The sequence below is a fragment of the Trachymyrmex septentrionalis genome, unplaced genomic scaffold, assembly GCF_001594115.1.
Source record: "Trachymyrmex septentrionalis isolate Tsep2-gDNA-1 unplaced genomic scaffold, Tsep1.0 scaffold78, whole genome shotgun sequence".
NCBI classification, from domain to species: Eukaryota; Metazoa; Arthropoda; class Insecta; order Hymenoptera; family Formicidae; genus Trachymyrmex; species Trachymyrmex septentrionalis.
In genome coordinates this window covers 406,456-426,502 of record NW_017305967.1, presented here as the reverse complement: position 1 = coordinate 426,502, position 20,047 = coordinate 406,456, and the positions used below count along the sequence as shown (strand labels likewise).

Below are 20,047 nucleotides of genomic sequence, written 5' to 3'. Positions count from 1 at the left end.
TATATATATATATATATATATATATATAACATATATAAAAAATATTTATATACATATATAAAATATTGAAACTACTAGTCGATTGCAAAGTATCATATTCTGAAATACAAAATTACGAATATCTATTTTCTCCCAGTTTATTGACAACGGTTCAACGACCATCGCGATGGTTGTACAAATCAGTTTTACGATGAAAATTTAAATTATGATATTTTTAAATTTTATTACACTAAAAATACTGACGAGCTGTTGCGATACACTTTTTGATATGATTGAATTTAGTTTGCAATATTAATTTAGCGACATTTCGAAGAGTTCATTTAAACCTTCTCTTAATCGTGCAATTTTATTAAAGAAGGTTAATTTATGCGGAGAATGTTTCGTATCCATGAATACGTTCTATATCTCTTTATTAAAAAATTAATGTTATCGATATTATATTTTCATTTAACATTATTATTTCAAAGTATGTAAATATTTAAGTGCTACATTGCTACGATAAAAGAGCCACTTCATTCAACAATTTATGCGAATTATTTAACCACATTAATGAATATCGTAACAGCTTGCCGATATTTTCATTATTTTCTGTACAATAAAAACATCGCAGCCTGAATTCCAAAATCTACGTGATAAAAGCATCGCAGCCTGAATTCCAATTGGGAAATTGATTTGCACTGAAGCACGCTGCGAATTATCGTTAATGATTGTTGTACCGCCGTTAACAGCCATTATACCGAGAGGATATTCGTTCATCGCAGCATGTAATTGCATATTCCATGGTGTTATACCATAAATCAACTTGTTTTGCAATTATCTAATTTACTTGTTCGATATGCAACAAAGAAATCAAAAATAGTAAGTGAAAATCAATTGAGAAATGTTCATCACAAATAAACGAAAAAGGCTACATTTCATCAAAGTGAGTCTTAGGGCTCTGCTTCCCCCCCCCCTCCCTTTCCCCCTTAATAATATTTTTGCGTTAGGCTTACAATTTTCAGTTTAAAAAAACTGCACTTGGTTTTGATATACCTAGATATAGGTTTTGATAGTCCTAGAATAACAATATCACAAATTAATAAATTGACAAATAACTTAATAGTGCTGACGCTCTGATAATGAGCATTTTTTTTTAAATACTGCACTACCTAAAGAATTTATTGCGAAAAATATCACCTCAGCCAGAGAAAGATTATACGTAATTTGCGCGTAAATGTCGAGTATCTTTACTTCGTCGCTCTTTATTTCGTTCGTGCGGGACGACATTCGTCATAATGTGCTCTTTGTGTGTGCGGGGAGAACTTCGTACACGCCTCTTATCGTAACCGTGAACCTTGAATCGGTACGCCGCAAACGAATGCAACGCGTGGCGATGCAGCACGTCGAGAACAGTGCCTTAGCGTAAATTGCCTTAGAGTAAATTCTCAAAAACGAAAAATAAGCGTTCGGAAGATAAGTGCTTAGCTTGTGCATTAACTTGCTTTAAAATACTATTAATATGCATTATTACATAAATAACGAGGAAGGACGATTTTGCTAAAGAATTAAAAAAAATTTAGTTAGAAACATCTAAAAGTAATTTTATTATGTGGGACGTTTAAACTGATTGCCAGAATGTAAAAACTTTTTATACTTACATTGCTTATCATGCTGGAAATTCCTATGATAATTATTTGGATGGTTCAACGAAATTTTGTTGAGAGCTAAATTATTTTTTCACTAAATATTCTTCAGCAAAACTACTCTTTCTGCTTCTTCTTATTATTGATATTCACGATAATGTCGACTAATTGTCCCTCTCTTTTCCTCTCTTCTCAGTTCTTCCCCATTTTGCCTAGAAGAACTGTTTTATTAAGTTAATTTTGTCGTAAGTGCCTTATGACGTTAGTCGCTATGCATCATGCAGGAATGTATGAACAAAGGAAGGAAATTTGCTGCGAGACTGATAGACAATAATGCATTCTCCGTCACTTTCTTAGTAATTCCCCTCTGAATAACAGCCTTAATCGTGACGCACATTTAGGAGTTTGATAATTTAATATAGTATAGGAGCCGCGAAAATGGAGCGATTTGCACTTCGATTTATTATGCAATTATTCGAGCGACCGTTCCTCGATCGGATATCGAGAGCAAAATTTTCCAATATTCCATTCGATACCTATTATTGCGTGTCATGAATATTTTGAAAGTCTAACGAACAGATAAGCCGCGTATTGAACGCGAACAACCATTGTGGCACTGTGTAGATATTGATGGTTAAATATTGAATGTTTTTTAATACACAGTAAAAAAATATTTTGTATTTGTGTCAAAAGTGAGTCTTTGTTAAAATTTTTGTGTTGAATTGACACACTCGAATATTAATTTACGTGATCGTTATTTGAATAATTCTTGTTAAATTGATAACTTAATGAAATATTTATTTTGAAAGTTTTTATGTTGATTTATATTTAACTTAGTGTTAAAATAATATGGTTTTTTAATAAATACCATAAAAATAATATATTTAGTTAAAACAAATTGTAAGATAAATGAATAAAAGATGAAGTAAGTGTCGATTTATACAACGTATTATAAATATTAATTTTATTAAAAAAATATATATATTATTAAATGAAAATCGATTGATGAAATGTTGAAACACAAATGAATGAAAAGCATAATTTCGATCAAAGTGAATTTTTAATAATATATTTATTATTATTAATAGTATGTATTTGTTTGTGATTTTATACAATTTATAGTTCAAGCAAACTGACTGATTATTTGTCAATCTTGAAACACAATTCTAGACTGAAGTTTGAATAGTAATATTGACGAGCAATTTAATATTACTAATGCTAATAACCATCTTTAAAATACAGTATGAATAATTTATTGCGAAAAATATTACATTCGCAAGAATTCAGGAGATCCAGGAGATTTTGAATCTCGACTGAGGTAATATTTTTTGCAATAAATTATTTACAGTATTTTAATGCTTATTAGCATTAATAATATTAAATTGCTTGTCAATTTGCGTTACTGCTAATGCAACTTTAATCTACAACAGTATTTCAAGATCGACAAGTACAACTCGTCCATTAAAAAAAAATCTTCCATAGTGTCTAGTCGAAGTACTGTAATGTTATTTTTTAATATATTATCTTGTATCAAATTAATAGAAATTTTTCACCTGTGTAGCAAAAGATGCTAAATAATTTCTTATTTATTTATAAGATTTACAACATTTAGAGAAAAGTATTTGGTACTTGCGGACTATAATTATAGGATAAAGGATTAATTCCATTTTTGTACTTATTACTGCTATCATATTAATAACGACTAATAAATTAAATAACAATAACGACAACTATTTTACCATGTAATTATATAGTCACAACTACCAAACACTTTTCTCAGCATACATTATAATTTCACTTGAATTTACATTTAAACCTTTGACAAAACCTCGTCGTTCGAGGCATTTAATCTTGAGAGTCGAAGGATAGCGATAACTATGAAGTACCGCGTGTGTTCATATTTGCGTTGTGTCGACCGTATCAGCAAAGATATGCGATCCTCAACGCAAACACGTCACAGGGTACATACATAGACTCCTTATCACCTCCTTGGAGACACACACACACACACACACACACACACACACCGCGGTCGATGCAACCGACTACAACCGCTGCTCCCCTCCTCTCCCCGCGTATTACGGCATCCGTGATTCTTGCTCCGTCTGGTTGTTGTTTACTACCAAGGTGCGCTCCGGGGCTCGGCCGGACTGGTTCCCGCGAGGCTGAACCGACAACAACCGGCTGTCCATCCCGTCGCCGGCGCATCTTCCTCGCGAGTGAACGAGCGAAGCGAGCGTCCGCCTGTCCTCGGCAGAACGACAAGTCGGCCCGTGCAAAACGCGAAAGTGAGTCGCGGGGCACTTGGTGTGCACGCGCTCGCTCGCTCGCTCGCTCGCTCGCGGCGCCCTTGAAGAGAGTCAGCCTTTGTCTTATCACACACTCCGGCTTACGCCGGGCAGCGTCAACCTTGACTCCGCCCCTCTTCTCCGCGGCGTCTTGTCTACTGACTTTCCTGCGAAAATCGACCAACGGCGTGCGGTTTCTTCGACTCCGCTTCGTCTCCTCGAGCGACCTCCCTTGGATCTTCTTCTTCTTTTTTTTTTTCTCCCCCTCTTGATGAATTTCCGTGAGATAAAGCACCATCAGGGTATCTCTTAGGAATGGTACCTTTTTTTTTCTATACAGGACTACGGCCACAAAGAAAAAAAGAGACGACTTTGAGATCTTCAAAGTGATGAAATATGCGTTTTCTATATATATATATATATTTTTTTTTTCTTAATAAAAATTATCGGTTTGCTGCTGATAATTGTTATCAATTTCATTAATAGCTACTTTATTATTGCATGGTTCGATAGGAAGGTAAGACGTATAATGAATAGAATAACAGGAAGAGAGAAGGTATAAGGAATGAAATAATAACACTGTGTATGTGCATAGAATTGGAGGAAAAGCGATGCGGCACGTAATGGTGGGGAATGTCAAATGAGCTGTGTAACAGCGTCAAGGCTGTATATTATCGTTGTCAATACATCAAGGTCCTAGTATACATATACAGCCACGTGTCTCTGCAGAGGAAACGTTCGGTAAACCGAAATTCAATTCTCTCTCCTTGATATTGGAGTATATTAAAGTATCTGTCTCTCCAGTGCCAGTTGCATATGCATATTTATCAATAACGTCACGTATAAAGGAGGAGAATCAATAAAGACATTTTTGGATCCTTGTAGGGCTTTTCGAAAAATAATTTTTTTTGTATTATATGACGCAATTAAAAATACCAAAACTATATTCGTTACGTAAAATAACTCAATCCATAAAATCATAATTAATTATTGTAGTCTAGGTATATCACTGTGATATCTGTAAATCCTAACTGTTGAATTCTCAGCAATTATTATTAGGAGATGTTTAAAAGTCAATATATTCACGAATTTAAAAACCAAATTTGAAAATGAAAAATAAAATAAAAATATTAAAATATCTGTCGATGAATCACTAATCTGACGCAGTGTGGCTTTTGAGTCTGTATGTAACTAGTAATGATAATAATAACTTATTTGTTACAGGAACTTATATGTCAGGAGTAATAAAAAATTAATTCTGTTTTGCTATGTGTGAGCTGTATTCGTCTTTACCTTGGGGACAACACATGTCTAAAATGATATTATAATGGCAGAACAATATAATGAGCAAAAATATTTTATTAATTTTTATTAATCATAAAGAGCTTAAGTATCATAGTGACATACCTAGACTAATTAGCTTTATATTTTGTTATATTTATAATAATAATATAATATAAAAAAAAATTATATTTTTTTTTTAAGCCTATGGAAATCAAAAAACGCTTTTACTGATTGTTCTATTTTATTGCAATAAAACGAACACGCTATATCTACCTGTTTGTCATACAAAAGTCGTTATACCTTTCATTATTTTGCAAGAATGAAAAACGTGTATAATTTTTCTCATTTAAGTTATCAGTAAGCCTATCTTTTTTTTTTAAACTAAGAAAAATTCGTTGTTCTAAGAAAATGTATATAATATGGCATGGGAAATATAATTTTTATTTAATAAAATAGAATACACTGTTTAATTTTGCAGCTGCAAAAAACTTTTTAACTGATTTTGAAACAAAGTGTTTGCCATTGTTATTAAATGTGATTAATGGATATAAATGCAACAGTACAGATTTGGACATTTCTCTGGGGATAACTTCTTTTATAATTAAATCCACTTTTCTATCTTGATTAAGGAACCAATTAAGGAATTCAGGGATTCTAAATTTTTTTATTTTTTTAAATATATCTACTTTTTCATATCGGTTACTCAACTTCACTCGGTACTTTTCGAAATAGATATCTGAATGATAAATAGTCGGAAATTTTCACAAAATTAATTTCTATTTATCAGTGAAAAATATAAAAAAGCTCATCAGAACCTACATCAGCTATTCAGATGCACAAAAATTCTTTATTTTTCGCGTGTGAATATAACAAAACAAATAAAATATACGTTTCAACCCTTCAATTTGGGTCAATATAAAATATAAATTAAAATGACATAATTAACGCAAATTAGTTCGTTCTTTTTTATTCAAATTAGCTATGAATAGCTCAATGATTGTCAAAATTGTTACATTATACAATAATATAAAATTTGCATAAAGTGAAACCGAAGTCATATGCATTGCGTCACTACGTAGAATCACGTCGCTCATCAGATTGTCAGATTTGTTGTGTAGTCATTGAAAGGAAGCACGAAACAAAAATTAGAAAATTATTAAAATCATTTTATATTATTATTTAAAATCGTTTTATATTATTATTATATAATGTAATAATTTTGATAATCATTGGGCTATTCATTACATAGCTAATTCGGCATTTGAACAAAGAAGAACGACCTAATTTCTCGGGAATCGTCAACTTGGAATTTGCGTTAATTATGTAATATCGATATATATTTTATATTGATAAGGATCCGAATTGAAGGGTTGAAACGTACATTTTATTTATTTTGTTCACACGAAGAATAAAGAAGAAATTTTTGTGCATTCGAATAGCTGATGTAGCCTCTGATGGGCTTCTTTTTACATTGTTCACTGATAGTTTTTATTTCTCATAGTTATTCGTCCAATTGCTCCAGAGAGCTGGAGAGAGTTGGAGTTATTCGTCCAATTGCAATGCAAAAAACGCCGAAGCGAGATTGCTCTCGTAATTTCTCGTCGTTTCTAGCGCGAACAATCGTGGTTATACACTGATCCATCGGCGAGCTATACGCGTAATCGTGATAATCGTAAGGCGGCAGATATTCTTAGCCTCGCGTCGCGCTGCACTCGGTCGCCTCCGCGACCTTCCGATCTTGACACTGAGACTTCCTTTTTCTATCGCTTTTTTTTTTTTTTCTGCGAGCGTCACGCGTGGAAACGCGTCGGTGAAGGAAACGTTACCTGCTCGCCTGCCGGTCTTACGAAACGACCGGATGAATCAGATATGGAGATATATAAATGTGCCTAATTATGCCGAGTCGGGAAAAAGACCATGAGAGAAAAGAGTAACGACGCGCGATCGAAACGGGATCTGCATTCGTTTATGACAAACGAGGACCGAAAAGTAGAGAATTCGCAGATTCAGGCTACGTTAAGCCCGGAGATCTACAATAGATTTTTAAGCTTTAAGCCATAAGGAATGGTCGAATCAATTATATTCTCCTCGCACTTCGACTGCGATCGGTCAATTTCTTACGACTTAACGCTTAATGCCCGTACTGTTCATAGTCAGGCTTCATATTTAAGGCTTCCTTGAATTTATCTTCAGATGCTCTACGAATTATTTCATTGGATGCTACTGAGCATCTAAAGATACATTTACGGAAGCCTTAAGTATAAGATCTGATTATATGAATACGGGCATAAATCACCTATTGTAGATCCGGACTTACGCGTTTGCATGCAGAAAAGTAGCATGCATTTTTGTCGAAAACGCAACCTCATCGGTTGACGCGACGCGGTATCACGCCAACCTTCGTGTCGTCCTTATCAATAATTACGTGACGGAGCTCGTTCAATCATATATTATCGGAGAAACATAAAATCGTCGGCAACTGAAAAACAATGTCGTTCGGGGATATTTGCGCGAAATAAATAGAGAGAGAGAGAGAGAGAGAGAGAGAGAGATTTGATTTATTACACGCTTTACGATGGCATTCTCTTAAGCGTTAAGAAAACTTAATTAAAATTCATTGGAATAAATATTGGAACGTTGAATAGATGAATACATATTTACGATGGATCGAAAACATATATATAGAATATAATTTAATTATAATTATAATTATGCTGCAGAAAAAGAAAAGGAAGAAGGAGAGAGAGAGAGAGAGAGAGAGAGAGAGAGAGAGAGAGAGAGAGAGAGACATGCGAAAGATAACACGCGTGTTTTTTAGCATGGAAAGTGAAAACAAAATGCGTCGAGACAAAGACAAGTACGGACAGGGATTAAATTAAGAACGCCATTGGAGAGGGAGAGAGGGAGAGATAGAGAGAGAGAGAGAGAGAGCATAGGAAACCTGGAGGGTTGCGGAAATTCCGCGGAAATGAAAATTGCGACGACATTTAATAAACAGCTGAGAGTGGGCAGGATAGAAATATATTCGAGAGAGATGGCGCAAATCACGACGATTATTTGGCAAGAAGCTACCCGCGGTGTCGCACTCGCAGGCACTGTAATTACGTGATTTCGACGTACTATGGACGGTTTTCACCCAACTTCCTCGTTTTCACCAGCTCTTGTGCTGGGGCTCGTTCTACTTTCCCTTGAACTCTCGAGGTCTGACCCACGCCTACGTAAAGCTAAATCGAATATCCCGATCGCTCTGATACCTGGTTTGTGATTACGGTCTTTAATCTTAGTCTTTCAATTAGTCCTAACTTAATCTTAAGGACTACAGTTAAAAGATAGGAACTTTCCTGAGACTAAGATTAAGAATACGGTTAAGATTGGGGAAGCATAAACGATCTTGTGGCATTCTTCGTTGCCAACTTTTAAGATCGAAGCATGAATCAGGTATGACAAAAGAGATAACAAAAGAGATCTAGGGTCCGTTTGCAAGTCCCTTTAAACTTGAACCTCTAAAGCGATAAGCGAAGTGACCGGAAAAAAAGAATCCTGTCTTTGATCTGCCTTCGATCTTTTGTGTCGATAGTATTGAAAAAAATGATCTTCAGGAAGAGATCATTTTTCGAACGATAATGAGATATCCAAACACATGAGCGTTTTTGCCTGATGTCTCACTTCTAATCTGTTATTTAATTACTTAGTTATCGTAATAGGTACGTTTATCCAATTTATAAAGATCCAACAATTTTTATTTGCCATAGTTTACTTTTTTTTTTTTTTTTTAATTAAAACAATGGATTTATATACTCTGGATGACAATAACTGCGCGTCTAATATTTCCTCTTATTGGTGAAACATCTCGCTGTTCCGCTTATACTTTCTAACAGCAAACCACGAACGCTTTCTCACAAAACGGAGCGACGGAGTTACGATAAAATCGTTTGTCTCTCTCTTCCCCTCCCCCCCCCCTCTCTCCCTCCCTCCCTCCCTCTCGTCCTTACTGTCTTTTTGTCCTGAATAACGACTCTCCCCTCGCTCGATCTGGCGATGCCTTCGGTAATATCTAGTGCAAAAGCAACGTGGGAGTGCAACGTTGGAAGTGAAAGTTACGGCGCGCCGAACGCACGAATGACCGAACGGAGAACGCGATTCGCTCGAAAAGTCGAGTCTCGGCGCGATTCTCTCCTTCTCTCTTTCTCGCGAAATCGGAGAAATTCGCCGCACGAAAGTGCGCCGTGCGAGAAAAAAAAAGACCGGAGAATCCTGACGGTATAATAATACGGTAACGCCGGATGCGCCTTCGCTCGATTCGTCATACGTTTCCCGAATTTTCAATTAAACCAGGAAGCAGAACTGTTTGCTCAATGTGGGATTCACTGCATTTTCTAGAGTGGAAAACCTTTTTTATTTCATCGACAGCCACGCCGTTTCACTGCTTACGAACCAAAGTTCTTGTATTTAATCTACAGCTGTCGGAGATCCAACTTTTAACAACGAACTTCTCAGAAAACTAAGGCTCTCACTGATCCTAATCCTTTTACGCTTTTAGTATTAGAGGTGTGAAATCAAGCATTTGTGAGATCAAATCGAGTCGAATTTGAAATTTTTCGAAACGAATCAAATTTTAATTAAATTTTCCCGGATTTATATGAGCTAATTTAAAAGTATTTTCAATAATATCTCAGATTTTTTTTTAATTAAACGAAAAATAAATTATTTTCAATTTGCAAGTATTATAAAAAACAAATAATATGATAAAGATATTTTAAAAAGACACCTTCTAAGAAAAAATAAATAAATAAATAAACGTTTTATTTCTGACAATTATACTGACAATTACTATAACTAACTGCATTCAGAAGTCTGAGCCATTCAGATAGTGCTTCTTTATGATTATTTCTTGCTTTCAGTTCTTCGCTGGATTTAAATGTATTAAATAAATCAATTGTAATAAAAGAATCACTGAGTGGCTTTGTCTTTTCAACGCAGAGAATTGGTCGCACATCTCTATTTAGTAGATCAATCCTTTCTTTTGAAAAAGCTCATTTTATTTGGAATTACACAATTCTTGTCATCTCCTTATCGTAATTATCATCAATACTTTTGTACGGTAGACTCTCCTATTTTAAGGCTCGGTTTTTCATTATCTGGTTAACTTGTGGCTAGGCTTAATCTGATGTTTTATCACAGACAGAGTCCACTAAGCTTAACCATAAGTTAACCAGATAATGAAAATCCGGGCCTTAATTGAGGAAATATCGATTCTAAGCTGCTTGAGGTATCATTAAACTTTAGACTGCACAAATGCTGAGACATTCTCTTTATCTGACGGGCAATAAACAACAAGAATTTTCATACACTGAGAACAGAGAAATCCATTTAGTTGAATCAATTAATTGACTTCTCGTTTGGATGTGAGCAAACAAATCCTTGGTCGACGCAATAAAATAATTTAGTTGAAGCAACGCATTTGGTTATTGTAACATTTCACTTGTTTTTGAGAAACATCGACGTCTGATAAAGTTTTTTTTTTTTTTTATCAGAAACAAATCACAATAACCAAATGCTCTGCCTCAACTAAATGATTTTATTGCATCAACCAAGGATTTGTTTGCCCATATTTCAAGCAAGAAATCAATTCATTCGCCTAAATAAGGTTTCTCAATGTACTTTGGCTGTCATTATTCTTCATTGTTTATTATTCGTCGCTCTGGCGAGCTCGCCTCGTGAAAAGGTGCTTTCGACGCGGCAGGAGCGCGAATCTCGCGGCTCTTCGCATCGCGAGAGCCAGGTGGACTCGCCAAGAGTTCAGCTCGATTCAGTTCCCGTTTCCTGGTTGGTCGGGTCGCCCGATAGCGTCCGATGAACCTGCGAGGCTAACGTACTTGGCTCGCCTTCCAATCGAGTTCCGTACTTGGCACCGCACGTGAGCACTATCGCGTGTCCTACGTACCTTCCCCCTTCATCCTCGCTCTCCCTTGCTCGCCCCTACGTTTCTCTTTCCGTCCTTCTCTCGTCTTCCTCTAGCTCTCACCATGACTTTTCCTCCAGAGAACTCCATTTTAACAGATTCGTTGTTCAACGAACCACAGTCGAGTCGCGCTCAAAGGGGATTCGTCATTGTCGGACAAAGTAATGCCTTTGTTACGCATACTTAACGAATATAGCAGACAGAATGATACTGAAAAAGAACACACGCAGAAAGAGAAAATTGTTGTGAACGCTAATCCTAATGTTACGCGGCAACAAATACTATTTGTAAATATAGGGATCGCAAAATTATTTGTGGGTGTAACATTATACTTCATTTTTTTTTGTACTTACTATGAACAGCAAACGAATTTAAGAAATTTTGCAAGAGTTATTTTTCTTCTGCGAAATGATGATTTTTTCGATCATTACGATTCGTTTTAACATCATTTTGACTTGTTCTGCTGGATGTATGATCTTCTTTTATTTTCATTCGGGTTACAATGACTTCCGCTCCCATAATAACATTTTCTTGCTTCCAACTTTAGCCTCTCTTATTTCTAATTTCACAAATCTAATGTAAAAATTGTACATTTCTTGCAAATTTTTCTACCAAAATATTACAAAGTAATATGCGATATTCTAATCAATTATAATTGAATTACACTATAACACGTTTCGGTCTTTAAATTAGATTCTCCTTCAGACCATAATTTAACAAGGTTGATAGAAAAGAAATACATCATAAACGATGTTCTCGCAACATGCATATATTTCTTTTCTATCAACACTGTTAGATTACGATAGCATCTTTGTGTTTAGTAAATATCTGAAGAGGGATCTAATTTTCGAAGAAGCCGAAACACGTTACGGCGTAATTCAATTATAATTAATTACACTATAGTACGTTACTTTGTAGTATTTCGATTTTTTCACATACATAATATAATTAATTAATTACATAATAATTTTGTAATTGACCTCCTATGTGCCCTCTTCCATTGTACTTTTATTTCTTCCTAATATCCAAGATATTCTTGTCCTTATCATCATTGTTCATTTTTCTACCGAAAATAGTGTCCCGGGAATTAATTTTCCATCCGATGAGATATCGAATCCGCGGGATTCGCGGGATTCGCGGGATTCGATTACAGCCACATCGCAATACCGCTTTGCCGAGTGTCGAACGCAGGTCCCCGTCGCCCGTGCATTACGAGCCGATCCAATAAGCTCCTCTGCCCCCGGCGTACGTCCAGAAATATGAAGAGGGGTCGACGACCCCCGTGACGTAACGCGAACACGCGCGCACAATTAACGACATTCTGTCGACGGACGGGCCGCGTCGTGCGTACTTCGGTACTTACCGCGTTACAACGCGGCGGGACGACTCGAGGCTATCGGCTCGGTGTCCACCCGAATGTTAACCTCCTACCGTGACTTTAATGTCTCCTTTTTGTTTCTTTCCTGTTGCAGACTTGCGGTGAGCGACTGTGCGCCTCAGACGTCGCGGGTCAGCTCGAACCTGCACAGCAGCAGTAGTATGGCGGTGAGCCGCGTCCCGAGCCCGCCACCGCCGGAAGTGAACACCCCCGTGGCCGAGAACTGGTGTTACACGCAGGTACGTTTCGTCGTTGGTGGTTCATTGTCCTCCGCTGGCGCTCCGCCGTGGTTTAGCGATCGATTCACCTGCGCCGAAATTCACCCAGTCACCGTGAGCAGCGGCGGAAATTGCTAGAGGCGGGATATGGCCAAGATTACATCGTTGTATTTACATTATTATTTATCCCTTATTTTATGTCGCTCTGTGTCGGCGATTTTTATATCGTTTCAATCTAATTTGAAGGGACTGCTTTGAATTGAAGGGAAAATAGAGCGCTTACAATGTGTACATGCAATTTTAGGTACGTAACGACGTTACGGTAATAGGGTCAATTTTAAAACATGCTGAAAGAATATTTTTAGAACCATCCCGTTTCCCGAGGAAATAATTTTAGATATAAATGTCTGAAATTATTAACTGTCCTTCGTAAATTACTGTTGCGAGCAGTATGAATTCTTAACCGTGTTCTTCTTGAAGCTAGCTGTTTCTAAGACCATGTATTCTTAGACAGGATGCAATTTTGCGTCATCCTCTTATACGTGCGCGGTATACATTTACCCCGATTTCGGATCGAAGAACTTATTTCCGGACTGTCTGTGAATACAATCTCAAACAGATACCTAATAATAAATAACGAATTCTAAATTTGCATTTCTAAAAATCACGTATCGAAAAATATTTATGCACTCATAGATAATATTTCTGGATTCTGTGCTGTTACTCTTCGATGAGATAGGAAGAATCATCGTATGTATTGAAAAGGAATGTTTTACTCTTAAATCGAGAATTCTTAAACCCAGAATAAAATGATTTAAAAGTGCTAATTTCATTAATTTTCTCTGAAAGATTTTTTAAATTAAGTAATAGAAATTTGTTGCAATCTCATAATATTCTCGATTTAACAGCAGATTGATTTGAAGGAAATCTGTTTAGTGTTGCACTGAAAAAATTTTAAAGATTTCTTATTGAAAATGGACGAATCAGAATTTTTTGCCGTTAAATTGATTAGAATTCTAGTTGAGGTAATCGGAATTCTGATTGATACAATATTTCTGGTAAAATCTACTAGAATTCTTATTATTATCAGAATAATTATATCAGTCAGAATTCTAATAAATTTAACGAGGAAATTCTGATTTGTTCATTTTCTATCAGAAATACTATTTGATCCAACCAAACTATTTTTCTCAGTGTACAAAAGAGAAGTAGTAGAATATGAGGAAACTTGCATTGATTTTGATTCCAAATCTTTTTTGTGGTAGAATGAAGTAAAGATTCTTTACGGACGAAAATACAGATATTATTTGTTTAAGATAATAACATTGTTTTATTATACTGCACGGAAAAAAATATTTGATTGAATTAACTGGAATTCTGATGGAAGATGAACGATCTATAATTCTGATTAAATCCACTAGATTTCTGGTTAAATCTACGAAAATTCTGGTTGAAATAACCAATTCCAAATCTATCAAAATTCTATTTGAAATAACCAGAATTCTAGTAAATTAAATTAAAAATCTAGTAAACTTAACTACAATTCTGGATCGTTTACTTTCCACCACAATTCCAGTTAATTCAATCAAATATTTTTCTCCGCGCCCATAAGAGGATGCAGGATTAAGATTAAGTACAAGAACAACAACATCTTTTGCCTCGTTACCACAAATTCTTTCCGGAAGTACGAAAAACTAACTCACGGGAAGCCTTTCGACTCGCAGAAAGCCTTTTTCCTCTACACGCGAACGTTATTCGCCAGAAGAATTTAGGACGGCAAAAGAGAGGGACGGAGATAAATTGTTCAGTGGTGGATCGTGGGCCATCGGAGTTCAATCGCCGGGCGGATTCAACGCGTATCTCGTGCGAGCTACGGTTGGCACGTAGACGCGGGTAGGGACGAAGAGAAGAGAAAAAAAAGAGGAAGTCTCTCTCTCTCTCTCTCTCTCTCTCTCTCTCTCTCGGAGAGAGACGCGGAGAATCCGCGCCGATGGATCGCCGGCGCGTGAGAGCACGCGCTCCTGGCGCTCTCATTCTATTTTTACTGCGCTCGTCCCCCTCGCGCGATGTGAACGACCTGGGCAACTAGATATCTCTCGTCGCTCTCCTCCCGTCCTCCTGCCGTGTGTAGGTCTCCCTCGCGGCCGACGCGACGTGACGGTCGCGGAAACGTTCCGCGATTCTCGCTGCAAATCTGCGCGGCCACCGTATCCTCTCCCCCTCGTCTTCCGCTGTTATTTCCGCTTCGCGCGGTCGCGCCGCGCCGAGCCGATTCGGGATGGATGGATCGCCCGCTGGAGTTGCGACTCGTGCGATTCGCGTCCCCACGCATCGGACGCCCTGGATACCGTGAATAAATGGATAGAGGTTCATTATCAGCCTGGGCAAGTCTTCCCCTCCCGGCTCGAGGAGATTCGCAACAATGGACAATTGTCCGTTGACAGGGACGGTACACTGAGAGAGAGAGAGAGAGAGAGAGAGAGAGAGAGAGAGACAAAAAAAAATAGAGTCGTAAATTATAAAGTACAACTCTAAAATTGAGAAATACTTGCAACTAGTTTTAAATAGCAATAAGAACTAAAGTAGCACTTGAATACTATAAAAATATTAGTATTCAGAACTACTTTAGTTCTCGTTACTTTGTAAAACTAGTCGCAAGTACTTCAATTATTGAAGTTGTTTTTTTAATTTTAATAGTTGTCAAAACTATACTTTCCTCTGAGCGTAGAGTTAGGAAAACGAAATAACGTCTCTTGGTATAATAATAGCACGGGACATACGTATATGTGTGAATATAGATAGCGACGGTAAGTGCGAGAAATATAAAAAGATGAGCGACTCATTACCGATAGTACTGATAAAAGTTTCCCGCGTTATCTTCGCGAGATTAGTAAGAATTCGTTCCTGTCCATCAGTCTCCCTTCGGAGAAGAGACGTAATACGCGATTCTCGGAGAGAGCGAGATCTCGCTCGGCCGTTGGAAGTTGGCTCGTAAATAAAAAAAGCGGAGGCTGCGAGAGAGAACCTCGACGGTTTCATCCGCCGCGTATATATATTTAACTCCACCGTTCTAATTTCGACAGCGTGCCTGAAATGCGAACGTTATTACGCTCGCTTTCTCGCGGAAAGTTGCGCAAGACGGCGGACGGCGGCGGTCACCGCGAAATTTTACGATACACCACGTCGACGCGCGAATCGATGGAGCACTTCACGTTGCCCGCTGCCTTCGCCGTTCAGCGGCGCGTTCGCCTATAAATCGAAAGTCAATTCGTGCTCCAGTTAACTTTCGTAATGCGCGACACCGATTTCGCCGCGTCGGGGATTGCGACGCGGGAGGGAACAGGCCGAGCTCCGCGATTCGCCGCGGACGTGTGTAGTAAAGCGTGATTTACACGGGGCGACTTTTATTCCCTAGAACCCCCCCCCCCCCCGCGTCCAGTGACGTCATTAATTCGCCAGTGAACTCTCTCGACTCCCCTGCTATTCGCTCGAAGCAAGCTTCTTAATTCGTCCGCGAATTCGCTGATGAAAGCTTCTTGTACACGCTTGGTTTTTATTCGCTAGCGATTACAATTTTGATGCCGCAGCGTTAAGCGATCGCTAGTGATCGAGCGAACAAGCTGGTCACAACAGCGGCTCGAAGTATATCATTCGATGACGTGATTATATTCTCTGATGCTTATGGTTCTCTGAAAAATTCGTCTTTTCACGCTGGCGACTTAAAAATTCACTCTGGAAGAGCAGCAAGAAGCTAGCGACAAGCGTCGAAAGCGGTACTCGCCGCGACTGTACGCTGTAAGAACAAATCCGAAGAAGTTTTTAATAACGAATTCGCTATCACTAGACGCGGCTTCCGGCGAATAAAAGTCGCCCCGTGTAAATCACGCTTAACGTCATCCGAGCTATGGCAACGCGATCGGCCGCCGCGACTGAAAAAGATTTCTGGTTGAAAATGAATGAACGAAGATTCTGATCGTATCAACCAGAATTTTCTGCTTATCTCAAGTATCAGCAATTGCTAGCTCGCGTGTGCAAAGCAAAAATGGAAAGTTGATAAGGCCGAGATACGAGCAAAAAAATTGTAAGATAATAAGATAATATACAGGGTGTCCCCGAATGTTTCGGCCAGACTTTGAGATTTTATAGAAAATTTTTTAATTCTAGACAAAAGATTTCTTATAAACGATGGATCGAAAAATGCTTCCTTAAAAAGTTAGCGACCTCCGAAATCGCGATCATTGTTTCATACATTTTTACTAGGAAAATATAATATTAGGAAAAGGATGCGTGTTTAAAAAAAAATAATAATAATAATAGGGAATTAAAATGTCTTTCAAAATGAGATCAAAATGATTGTAGTACGTTGCATTTTGAGATAATCAGAGTTTCAAATATACAAAATGTTCTAGTGTTTCTTTTTTTGTCGAACAGTATCTATAATAGATTCAGCTAAAAAATTCTGTTTTGTCTATCTTCAACCAGAATTGTATTTGTAATCAGACTCTTTTTTTCTAGTTGACGGTTTATCGGGTCATGTGCCTCGCTTCACATATCAAAAATTTGTGATATCTCGCACCGAGAAGTCTCGCTTGTTCATATCAGTTTAAAGCCTACATGAGATTTGAAATTTACTGAGAAAAATACATATATGTTCTGATTGTGTCAACAAGAAGTGCAGCAAAACGAATTCTTATCTCTCTAAATTTCTTGGAGTGAAATCTCAGAAGAGTGAAAATACCGTCACTGTTGAAAAAGAGTGAAAATGTTTATGCTCTTGGCAGATTTTCACTCTTTTTTTTTTAAGCGAGATTTACTCCAAAAAAAAGGAGTGAGATTTCTTTCTGGAGTGAATCTCATTCCAAAAGAATGAAATCTTATGCCAAAAAAAAAAGAATGAAAATCTGCTGAAATGTTTTCACTATTTTTCGACAATAGTAGCATTTTTACTCTTTTGGAGTGAGATTTCACTCCAAGAAATTCAGAAAGATACCAATCAGAAATCTAGATATCGTAACTAGAATGTTTGATGTACGGAAAGAGCGATTTTGTTAAAGTATCTAAAAATTTAACCATCTAGATCTGAAAATAATTTTGTTAGACCATCAAAATATTTGTGTAGAAAACTCAAGGATGAAAGCACGCCGCAAAAAAAATTGATATTCTAATAATCTCGGCTTGAGTGTTCTACATAATTATTTTAGACGATCCAACAAAATTTATTCTTAGATCTGTGTCCAACTAACTAAATTTTTAAGTATCTACTTCAGCAAAACCGTGCAGATTCCTTTCCGTGTATTTCAGATTTAAGTATAATACAAATATCTGAATTGTACCTTTTTGAAATTTGCCGGAATTCCAATTAATGCAGTAATACTTTTTTCCCAATGTTTAATTTAACCAAAGCAAATTTTGCTAAACTCGATATTGACTTTTCTTCCTTGTGTTTTCTTCCTTTAGTTAACCGTGTTTACTTTTAATAATTTCAATTTAATCTGATATGCGAGCTTCGGCGACGATGGAATCTCACACGTCTACAAGCGCTGTGTCGGAAAGCAATCCGGGTTCAAGGTTGATGGAACAGTTACGAAACGTTACGATTATATCATCATTCGAAATTCCTGGTATTTTTAACTCTCTGTATCCCAAGGATACAAGTTTTCGGCCTTTTATTCATGCAGGGATTTATTCATGGCGTGGATTTGGTTTTCTCGCTGTTGTCCGAGGTCTGCGGGACTACCTTGTAGCCCAAGGCTCCTCGAAATCCAAGGTTCTACGTAGAATTAATTGAATTTTTTTTAGAAAGCTATAATTCACGGCTTTCGTATTTAGAAATTATCGTGACAAACGAATACTTAATTCCACGCTGCGGTCAGTGTAAGACTATAGACGATAATTTTAGATTCTTCACGCTTAATTTATCTACGGTTTCATTGACCCCTTTCGGAGTCAATTTTGTAACAATAAGATAAGATTGAAATTTTAAGTGAGACTTTATAAATTATAATTCTATCTACTACCGTCTCTCGGCTGTACTTCACGAAGCGTTTCTGCATTTGCAAGATTTATGATTCCCTCTAGAAAAAGAAGACATGAAAAGAATTTGTTCAAACATAGGTTCGATTACGTCTCCAATCGAAGTATTGTACAACCTTGGCAAAATACACTAAGCACTTGTATATATTTTTTTTCATTTATCTGGAATTCGTTTATCTGCATTGTTACCTATTGATTACATAAACATCGCACATAAGTTTAAAGAATTTTTGGAACAGAGAATAATTCGAGCGAACAATTCTTAAGCTAAAATTTTTAAATGACGGTTAATAAGGTGTCTAAAAAGTGTTTAACTTTGAAGACTGTACATTTCTCAAGCACGGTAGATTTGCTACCGCTTGTGAAAATATTCGCACGACTTACTCAACTCGGAATCCGTCGGCATTCGAACCATCGTGCGATAATGCGAGAGAGAGAGAGAGAGAGAGAGAGAGAGAGAGAGAGAGAGAGAGAGAGCTACGCGAAACGCGTGGAAAACGTTCGCGACGCAGGAAGTATTTCGCAAGACGTCCTCGCGGTCGTTCATCTCCGACGCGATCGCGTACCGTGTCCAGGAGGAGGACTCGATCACCGGAAGGCGATCCTGGACTTGGTCCGCCTTGTGGTGCTCGGACCCCGCGCGCGTTCCATCCACGGCGTTTACTCCCGTAAACGGGCACGGGTTATGCCAGGCCGATCGCCGCCGCCGCCGCCGCCGCCGCCGCCGCCACCGCCACCGCCGCGAGCGGGTTGAACGACTCCTAGGGGCGTCGACCGGGTCGCTTCCTCCGCCGCCACCGCGTTCCTCCTCGTCGCTCCACCTGATGGCGGCGATCCGCGCCGACTCGCTACGCGGAACACCCGGGAGAGAGAGACGATGAACCCTTCGACCTCTCCTCTTACGGCTTATACGCGCCGCTTCCGCTCGAGGCTCGGATGCTTTCGCGAGGCGTGTTCCGCCCGGTCGTCGTCGAGCGGAATCGTGAACGCGCACCATGCAAATTTAATTCCGCGGATTACTCCCGAAACACCTGGAATCGTCGTTAATTATCAGGGGATCAGGGGGTTCCTAAACTCCCGCATCTGCGTTCCCACCGTGGAGAATTCGATAATCTCCGAACCGAAGAGATGCATTATTCGGTAGAACGTTAGAACGAGGAAACTTGGATCGCAGATTCAATTCGAGTAGATGAATTATTTAAAGAGACGAGAACACACGCGCGCGCGCACACACACACACAGTTTGGCAAAAGATATTATAA

The 20,047-nt window shown here is 37.9% G+C and overlaps 1 protein-coding gene across 8 annotated transcripts in view; it reads left to right on the top strand.

Annotated features, from left to right (window-relative positions):
• Positions 1 to 20,047, top strand: part of LOC108754192 (protein roadkill) — a 113,597-nt gene that overhangs the window by 81,279 nt on the left and 12,271 nt on the right. For all 8 annotated transcript variants that reach the window (XM_018496330.1, XM_018496327.1, XM_018496328.1 and 5 more), the window contains one exon: positions 12,629 to 12,773. In XM_018496330.1, coding sequence (XP_018351832.1) covers positions 12,696 to 12,773 — 78 coding nt within the window. In that variant the 5' untranslated portion in view covers positions 12,629 to 12,695. The remainder of the gene's footprint in view (positions 1 to 12,628; positions 12,774 to 20,047) is intronic.